The sequence below is a fragment of the Neofelis nebulosa genome, chromosome 16, assembly GCF_028018385.1.
Source record: "Neofelis nebulosa isolate mNeoNeb1 chromosome 16, mNeoNeb1.pri, whole genome shotgun sequence".
Classification (NCBI taxonomy): domain Eukaryota; kingdom Metazoa; phylum Chordata; class Mammalia; order Carnivora; family Felidae; genus Neofelis; species Neofelis nebulosa.
The window spans coordinates 7,000,214-7,009,315 of NC_080797.1; the positions used below are offsets into that span (position 1 = coordinate 7,000,214).

At 62.6% G+C, this 9,102-nt stretch overlaps 1 protein-coding gene across 1 annotated transcript in view; it reads left to right on the top strand.

Annotated features, from left to right (window-relative positions):
• Nucleotides 1–8,965, top strand: part of ARHGAP44 (Rho GTPase activating protein 44) — a 182,013-nt gene extending 173,048 nt beyond the window's left edge. Inside the window, 3 exon segments of the mRNA XM_058704892.1 lie at nucleotides 946–1,103; nucleotides 3,364–3,744; nucleotides 7,533–8,965. Coding sequence (XP_058560875.1) covers nucleotides 946–1,103; nucleotides 3,364–3,744; nucleotides 7,533–7,672 — 679 coding nt within the window. The 3' untranslated portion in view covers nucleotides 7,673–8,965.
• Nucleotides 8,966–9,102: the final 137 nt, after the last annotated feature.

Below are 9,102 nucleotides of genomic sequence, written 5' to 3' on the forward strand. Positions count from 1 at the left end.
GTCCAGGCGGTTTCCTGTACGGCTGGCAGGTAGCTTAAACCCTGGTTTGCCAGGGGCCTCCTGGAGCACCGCGTGGGGAACCCCAGCAGAGGGGACCTCTGGAGATCAACTAGGAATGTCTGCCTTGGAGGGTTTAGTGGGGGATGGGGCGGAGTGATGAGCTGGCCGTATATCTGCTGTCCCTATTCTGTGGCGTGGAGTAGGGTGTCTCTTAACATGCACTTGATGCTTAGGACCATGTCTGGTGGAAAGCCAGCAGTGAAGGATGAATCCCTTTTGGGACACGGTGACCCAGGTGTCCCTTTGTCAATTCAAGGGACGTCAGAGGACCTCACTGCCATTGGCCCTTACGCCGCCTAAGCCGGGGGGCCTGGGACTTGAGCTGGCCACATTTGGAAGCACAGCCGAGGACTGTGTGAACCCTCCCACCTGCTGGGACTCGCTCGTCCCCAGGATGGGTTCCAGAAGCCCTACTCGGCTTGGGGCTGTGGTGGAGGTCAGGGAAATCAGTGGAGAGCCACGGCCACAAGGCCCCGCAGGGAGCCCCCATGTCACACAGTGACCCAAGGAAGCCCTCTTGGCCCTGCTATGCCGTGGACACAGAAACACCAAGAGCAGCTAGGTGTTCCCATGTCAGGGTGTCCAAGAACCCCCGTGTCGATCACAGGATAGAGTGAGGATGCTCATGGTCTCCTGGTGGACAGAGGGCACAGGCGTGGAGAGGGGGCTGGCAGTGGGGGCCACGGATGTGGAGATGGGAGCAGCACCCGGGCCCCCAGAGCCCAGGAAGGGACAGTGGCCTCCAGGAGTATCTCTGAAAGCATTATGAAGGGCGTGGGGCAGACCGGAGCTGGCCCGGAGGAGCACGCGGGACTGCGACCCACAGGCAGACGCTGCACCTGCCCGAGTTCAGGGGCTTTCTTATCCTGTGTGCTTCTATTCCAGCGCTTCGAAAAGCAAGGAGCTTTCTCCTGGATCTGGGCAGAAAGGAAGTCCAGGCTCCAGCCAGGGGACGCCCTGTACGGGGACCCAGCCAGGGGCCCCGCCAGGCGCCAGCCCCAGCCAGCCGCCCCCAGACCAGAGCCCTCACACTCTTCGGAAAGGTACGTCACCGCTACCCTTCGCGTGGGTCTCGGGCCTGGGACACTGCCTGGACGCTTGTGTCCCTCGGCAGGCGTGGATATTGAGAAACCGCAGACTTAGCGAGACGTCCCTGGGCCGGGCGTGAGAGCTTTTGGAAGTTAACCAGCTCTGAGAGGGCCCACTTCGTATTTATTCCTTCTTCGACTCATTTGAACAGTGTACCCGGAGCGTCGGTTCTCGTACACTAAGACTTCTGTGTAGACGTCATTGCCCAGGATGGCACGGGTCTTCAAGGACCCTTCCGGGCCCTACCGCCATCATTTAAGATGCTATGTGGCGTCTTCGGCAGGAGCCCAGAGACACTGGTGCACAACTGCCTACCCCTGGGATCGTTTCTGGAAGGTTCCACAGATTGTTTCTGGAAGGTCCCCGAGGAAATCGGGACTGTTTCCACAGAAGTCCTGACCTTCCATGTTTCTGTTTGGGAAGGCGGACCCATGAGCCGCCCAACCCAGAATCTTCCGTGGAGCGTACTGTAAAAGGCCCAGTTATTCTCTCTGGAATGACTTTCTGGAAGCTAACGAGCTGCTCTGTGGGGACATTTCATAAATGGGGAGCAGCACGGAATGTGTACTTGTCCTAACCTTTTTTGTTTTTTTTTTTTAATTTTTAAAAAATGTTTTTTGAAGTTTGTTTATTTTTGAGAGAGAAACGGAGTATGAGCAGGGGAGGGACAGAGAGAGAGGGAGAGAGAATCCCAAGCAGGCTCTGTGTTGTCAGCACAGAGCCCGACGTGGGGCTTTGAACTCACGAACCGTGAGGTTGTGACCTGAGCCGAAACCAAGAGTCAGACACTCAACCCACTGAGCCACCCCGGCACCCCAAGCTTTTTTGTGTGTTTTTAAGCCCCCTTCATCTTTTCACACCGTGCCTCCAGCTTTACGTCATGGCCCAGTCCCGTCGCCACCAAGGAGTGGTCAGTGTCATCACAGACATGGTGCCGTCACCTGGCACTCCCCTCCCCCCAGCTTGTGTTCGAGCCTCGGTGCCTAGGGTCTCCGCTCGCCGCCCACCCCGAGTCGGTCCAGCAGCAGCCACTCCGCTGTCGCGAGCCCCGGCTGTCCTCGCGGGGGCTGTCCGGCTGAGCAGTGGTTTTGTTACGGGTCCTGGTTGCTGCTCTCCATGAATGATGCTGTGTAACCACTACAACCCTGTACGGGATAGACTGCCCTGCCTGTTGTGTGGAGGAGGTTGAAATAAACTGCAGTGGGTAAGACGAGGTAGAGACCTGACCCCAGGTTGGTGAGACCGTCCCTGTCCACTCCACACCCCGGCGGAGCCCGGGGAGCGCATTAGAATAGATTTGGTTCCAAGGTGGGGGGTGGGAAGCGGGGGGTAGGGAGAAGAGTCCTCGGTGCCTCCTGGAGCATCTAAAAGGCAGTTTCTTCTGGAATCAGCGCTGCCCCCCGCAGCCCTCACCTGGTTCTGCCACATTAGTTAGTGATCGCTTTCTCAAAACGTCTGCACAGCAGCAGGGTCATCCAAGTGCTGGATTTTGTCCTTCTTACCGGTTCATCTGTAATTTGTAAAGTATCTGCCATCCCAGAGCAGGGTCAAGTAAATAAAAAGAGGGGTTGGGGCAGTATGCCTGGGTGGTCTTTGCCCAGAGGGTACAATTCTCGAGAGAAAACCACGTCGGAGGCGAGTAGACAGGGTTCCGAGGAAGGACCGGGAAAGGACAGAGAAGGCGAGAGAGACGCTGGGCTTCTGCGGCCGGAGGACCCGGGGCATCGGTCGCTCTGCCAGGAGCCAGGAGCCAGGAGCCAGTGGGCAGGTTCAGCCAAAAGTCCCCAGACGCTCGCCCCCGGCCCCCTGCCCAGCTCCAGGGTCCCCCGTGTCTCCAAGTGAGCTCTGATCGTCCTTGTCGGACCCCGTGTCGCAGACTCCCCCTTCCCAGTGCACTTTGGACACCTGTCACCTCTCGGAAGCCACGAGAGGACGCTGGGCAGCCGGCCACTGGTGGTGCGTGGGCAGCGCGCTCTCGGCCTTGGCTGGGGCCGCGTGTGCGTCACGGCAGGGATCCAGGGCGGAGGAGGAGAGACTAGCGCAGATGGGAAGGCACGAAAGCTTGCGGTTCTGGGTGATCTCTAAAAGCTGTACCGGCTGCGCGCAGGGTGGCGAGGGCGGGGGGAGCGTGGGGCCAGGGGGTGGCGAGGCTGGGCCGACAACGGGCACGCGTCACAACCTCGCGTGTGTGTGTTCTTGCGTTTTCTCTTCCAGTTTCCAAGAAGCTGGCACCCATCCCGCCCAAGGTCCCCTTCGGCCAGCCGGGGGCCGTGGCTGACCAGTCTGCCGGCCAGCCGTCCCCGCTCAGCCTGTCCCCCACGCCCCCGAGCACCCCCTCGCCCTACGGACTGAGTTACCCTCAGGGGTACTCCCTGGCCTCCGGCCAGCTCTCCCCGGCCGCCGCGGCCCCTGCCCTGGCCTCCCCCGCCGGCTTCACGAGCGCCGCGGCCAAGTCTCGGCCCACCCCCAAGCCCCGACAGAGACCCACGCTGCCGCCCCCTCAGCCTCCTACGGTCAGCCTGCCGGCCGCGAGTCCGCAGTCCACGGAGCACCCCGTGCTGGATGGCGTGGCCCCCGGGGAGAGCATGTCTACAGGTAACCGAGCCGCGGCGCCCGCATGCTTTTCCGCGCGCTCAGCTGGCTGTGCCCGGTGGACGGGGTCACTGGCGCCACTGTCCTTCGACAAGCTGTGCTGGGGCCCGGGGAGCCCACCCCCCATCCTCCCCCCGCCACGAGGTCAGTGGATCCAGACTGTCCCGCGGGAAGCGCTCCCGATGGCATTTCTCCCCGTGGAACCCCTGCCGGCACGGGGTTCCGATTCCGGATTCCGTTCGGAACCTGGGGGCTGAGCACCGAGTCCTCGGGATGGGGCTTCAGGGGAGGGTGGGGGCCGGACCGGGATCCAGACCAGCCGGCGCGTAAGCGCAGGTGAGTGTACTGGCCGCTTGCCTCGGCTAGAGCCCACGTGCAGGCGCAGTTGCAGGCCCCGATCTTGAGAACAGAGGCCGAGATCCAGAGGCGGTTTTTCCCTCTTAAGGAAATCAGCCTCATTAGAAAAATGCGTTTCCAGCCACGCTCAGGGGAGGGTCGGTTTCAGGAAAGATGCGTCTTCCCGCCCCGCCATCCCGGCTCTTTGAGGTGCTCGTCGGACGAGCCCACAACCGCTCCATTTAGTTTTGCTTGAAGTTTAAAAAGTAAAGATGGAGCTATCCCCGCCCCCCACCCCCCACCCCCCACCCCAACAGAGGAAACGTAAAAGCGCGACATCACGAATGCCGCATTCAGCAGAACCCGTTTGTGGGTTGGAGAAAGAGGGTATTTTTGAAACGTCTCCCCAGGCGCGCTCGACCACGTGACGTTAGGGACTCTTTGCGGCGGCCGCCCAAGTCCTTCGAGCGTTTTCCTCGGTCAGGGAGGCAGGCAGGGCGCTGGGCCGCGTCTGGCCGGGCGGCGGGGCCCGGGCGTGTCTCTCCTGTGTCGTCCCAAGGAGCAGAAGCCGAGGCGGCTTGGGGTGTGCGTGCACATATCCGGATTCACGCGCACAGCACGCAGACCCTGCGCAGACGCAAACACATGCCCAACGTCCTCGTCCACGTTCCATACCAGAGGCCTACACATGCGTACACACCACACCCAAGTACACGTGACCTGTGCCCCTACCGCATCCACACACTGTACCCTGCACGCGTCAGGGGTCCTAGGTCTCAGGTCCCCTGCGACTTCCGTCGGAGATGGTAGTTTTATCCGTTCCCCCCCCCCCCCCTCCCCGAGAGCGAGGTTTTTTTCCACCTGGGTCACCAGGGAGGGCGAGCCTGCGGGGTCCAGCGCCCTTGGGCTTGTCTGATCCGAGCGGTTGGGGCGGGTCGGGAGATTGGAACGTTGCGGGGAGCAGCCTCTGGTGGTTTGGCTTTATTTTGGGGTGTGATTAGGGTCCGAGGTACAGCCGCTGACGGCTGCGCGAGGCTTGTAAAAAATACAGGAAATTCCTCCCCGAAAATCGACGGTGAGTGCCGCCTCCTGCTGGTAGTTGACGGCGGTGATGCCTCCACAGGGGAGGGGGCCCGGGTGACCCCAGGAGCTCGAGGTCACCCCGAGTCGGCCCGAGGGGCCGCTCCTCCAGCCACCCCAGGGAAGGGACGCGGGGTGGCGTCGTTGATGCCGGAAGCAGCGGAAGGAGCTTGGGCTGCCCCTGGACAGAGACGGACGGGTGGTGACACCATCAGAGGACAAATTCGGGGGCCGAACGTGGGCAGTGGAAGGCTCTGAGGGGCGGCCCCCACGCCGTGGCGTGTCCGTGTTCTTTGCAGCACGCTGTCGTCCTGTCCGTCCGCACGGGCCTCCTCCGTGACACTTGGGGCGCGGCCCGACGGACTGTCCTGCTCGGCGTAGTTTTTTGTCCCGTTCTTGTCTCATCGTGTTTATTCCTCTCTCCGAATCCTGTCGTTGTGTTCCTGCAGCCGTGTGACGGGAGGGCCGCGGTTGCGGATGCGCGTGAGGGGGATTTCAGGGTAAGCGGCCCCCGGGGCCACGGCGCACCCGGCTCTGCATGTGGCTCCGACCCGCCCGCATGGCAGCTCCACTCCGCGCCCTCCCCGGCCTCGGGGACGCCCGCAAGCCCCTCTGGCTTTCGGGGGACCGCTGGCCTCGTGGGGTCTGGCTGGCTTCGCGCTGGGTCCCGGGGAGGAAGTCCGCAAGCAGGCTTAGCCGCTCCCCCCACCTTCTCCGCCCCCACCCCCACCCCCACCCCCACCCCCACCCCCAGGCACCGGGCGCCCTCTCCCTGTGGTTTACGAGTGCAGGCGTGACAGCATGGGCCTTGGCTCTGGCGGGTGTCCCGTGAGGGTCCCGCCCAGTGCTGCGGGGACGGGGTCCCCGTGGCCGTGAGGTCCCCCTGTTGGACCCCCACTTTCCCACGCGGGCTCTAACTTGTCCTCTGGGCCGACGCAGCCGGCGAGGCCCGAAGAATCCGCCGCGGTGGGTTCGGCCTGGGCTTGTTCGCCCCAGTGTCTGCGGCCGGCCAGGTCCTTCCTAACTCAGGGTTTGGGGAGCATTCCCCCCGGTTTCTGCCCAGTCTCCTCTGCCCACAGGGACTAGATGCTCAAAAGTAAAAGCGAGGAAAGCCGCTGTTCTAGTCTCAGTAAGAAGGGGCGGCTCTCCCCCTGGGGGCCAGCCCTCCGTGGAAGCTGCCAGGCCCTTGGTCCTGTGGAGACTGGGGACAGGCACAGCCAGAGGGTGTCCTGGGCCCTCCTCCTCCCCCGCCCCGGGTCTCCTAACAGATGCTTCTGAGACTGTCTCTCCTCCCCGGCAGTCGGTGGGGGCTCCTGTCCCCCCCCCCCCCCCCATCCTGCCCCCGGCCAGTGGGCTGCCTTCCCTCCGGGCTCTCAGGGAACAGTCGGGTCAGCAGCCAGCCTGTGATTCCACAGCCACACCCGCAAGGTGACAGGACAGGCTTTCGAATCTGGACAGAAGGCTGCAGGGTAGACGTCCCCAGGCCGGGGCCACGAGGCATCCCTGGAGGCAGGGGGAGCTGAGCCTGGGGCCCCCTCTCAGTAGGATGAAGACGGGTTGGAAGGACGCTTTGAGGACCGTTTGGGGGGCGGGGTGACAAACAGAAGGACGTTTGTCCCAGAGCTTCCATGTTTGTATGTCTGAATGTCTGTCTGTCCTTGGGCTGAATGTTGGTTTCAAAAAATACCCTAAAGAGCCCCCCCCCCTCCTCCCTCCCCCACCCCGGAGGCTGGCCCAGGGCCACCCCTTCTAGGAGCACGTCCCTGTCCTCCAGGCCCAGGTTGAAGGCAAGGCTGTGTGGGGCCAGAAAGGAAGCTGGCTAAGGGGGGCGGAGCACCCCCAGGGCCTTGGTTCTGCCCCGCCCCCCGGCCACCCCCTGGGTCCACCCCCTCCCGTGTGCACCTAGCTACCGGCTCTGAGGAACCGCCTGGGCTTGGGGCCCGCAGAGGCCCTGAGTTCCGCATGCTGAGCCCGGTCTCCTCGGGCACAGTCTTCTGATCGGCTCCCAGAAGGCATGATCTTTCAGTGCCCGCAGTAAGGACGTACCGGGAGGTGAGCAGCTGTCCTGGGGCCGGCGGGGGGGGGGGGGGGGGGGGGGGGGGTCTGTCCCCACAGCCTGAGGTCCCTGAGCCCCGCCCCGAAAGCCACCTCCCCTCAGAGAACGGAGCTGGAGGGCGTCAGCGGGGCGCGACCCGGGAGCTGCGGGGGCTCCTCCGTGAACTGCCCCCGCGGGATGGGTTTCGGAAGGGGTCGGGGTGCTCCGCTCCCACAGGCTCCGGGGGAAGGAGCAGAGCAACCCAGGCCCACCCCGACCCTGCGGTGGGCGGGAGGCCCCCGCCAGCCCCTCAGCCGCCCCTCTCTCTGCCACCTTGCAGATCTCGTCCACTTTGACATCCCCTCCATCCACGTAGAGCTCGGGCCGCCGCTCCGCCTGAGCCCCCTGGAGCACGCGCGGCGACACTCGGTGACGGAGAAGAGGGACTCGGAGGAGGAGTCTGAGAGCACCGCCCTCTGACCCGCGCAGGCCCCGCCCACCACCCACCCTGAAGCGCCCCCTGGGCTCGCCGAGCGAGCGGCTGTGCGGTCACTGCCAGCGAGGCTGGAGTCGTGCGCCAAACTGTCCCCTCCGGCCTGCGCGGCCGGAGTAGGTGCAGAGTTCGTTTGTTCCCCGGGGTGGTGACTTTGGCCTTTTGTTTGATCTTTGCCTTTTGACTTTGTGCCTATTTTGATCCACTTTCAGCCCCCCCCCCCCCCCCCAGGCTTGCGCGTCAGAAAGGTCGTTTGCAGCTGCAGGCTGGGGGTGCTGGCAGGGTTGGGGTGCCTGGTGCCACCCGCGGTTGTCCTCCCAGGCTCTGACAGCTCGGGGGGCGCCCTCCCGTCACCTCGGTGACTGCAGAGGACCCCCCCCCCCCCCCAGCAGACTGGCTCTGGGATCCAGAAGTCGTGGCAGCGACGTGCGCCCGCAGCGCAAGTCGGAGGGTGGGGGAGGCAGCGGGTGTACAACCTGCGGCCGCCCCTGACGCGTGGGCTTTAAAGTCAATGGCTTAACACAAAATTTGCTTCCCTTCCTAAGGGTTTTGCTTTTCCCTACCGTGTGACCGAAAGCTCCCGTCACTACCTTCTCGTTTTATACTTCTGAATTTCTAATCTGATCTTGAGGGCGCCTGGACGGCGGAGGATGGCGTCCCGGCCCCGCAGAAACCTCTGCCGACAGTAACTACCCACCCCCCCACCCCCCCCCAGGCAGGTCGCCTCTCCTTCCCGGAGGCCGCAGGGAACAGCAATAATCGCACTAACCCGAGCAGCACGCAGGAAGGGAAGGTGGCCCTCGGCAACGCGGGGCAGGAGGCACGGCCCCGCGGCCTGCGCTCAGCAGTGAGGCGGGGCCGGAGGCCACAGGAAGCCCAGTCACACTTGGGGATGAAGGGAGTGAGACGGCATCGGGTCTTGCATGCAACTCAAAAGTTCCGATTTTATCCGTTTAAAATCGATGCGATCTACCTATACATGATATAATGTTTGTATATATGAAATCTATATTTGTTGAATTTGAGCCCAACTAAACCCATGTATAGGTGTACAATGAGAAATTCAAATGCTTATTTTCCCCCCCCACACGGTGGAAAGTAACCCTCCCCGCTGGTGGGATTTTGCCACTTTTGATGCTAACAAACAGCTTTGCTCACTTCTGGCGAGGACGGTTCAGTACCCAATTTGTAACGGAGCCCAGGGGTTGAAAGTTACCTTTAAATACATGTACAAATAGTTGTCAAAAGTAATGTTATTAAAATAGATTTATTATCCCTGAGCGTGGCCTATCTTCTTGTTCTGACGATCAACTTGCCGGGAACATTCCTCCTCAGGAGGAAACCTGAGACCAGGGCTGGGCAAGGCTACATCCTTGGTTTCACTTTCAAATCTGTGTGTTCTCCTGGGAGGGAGAAG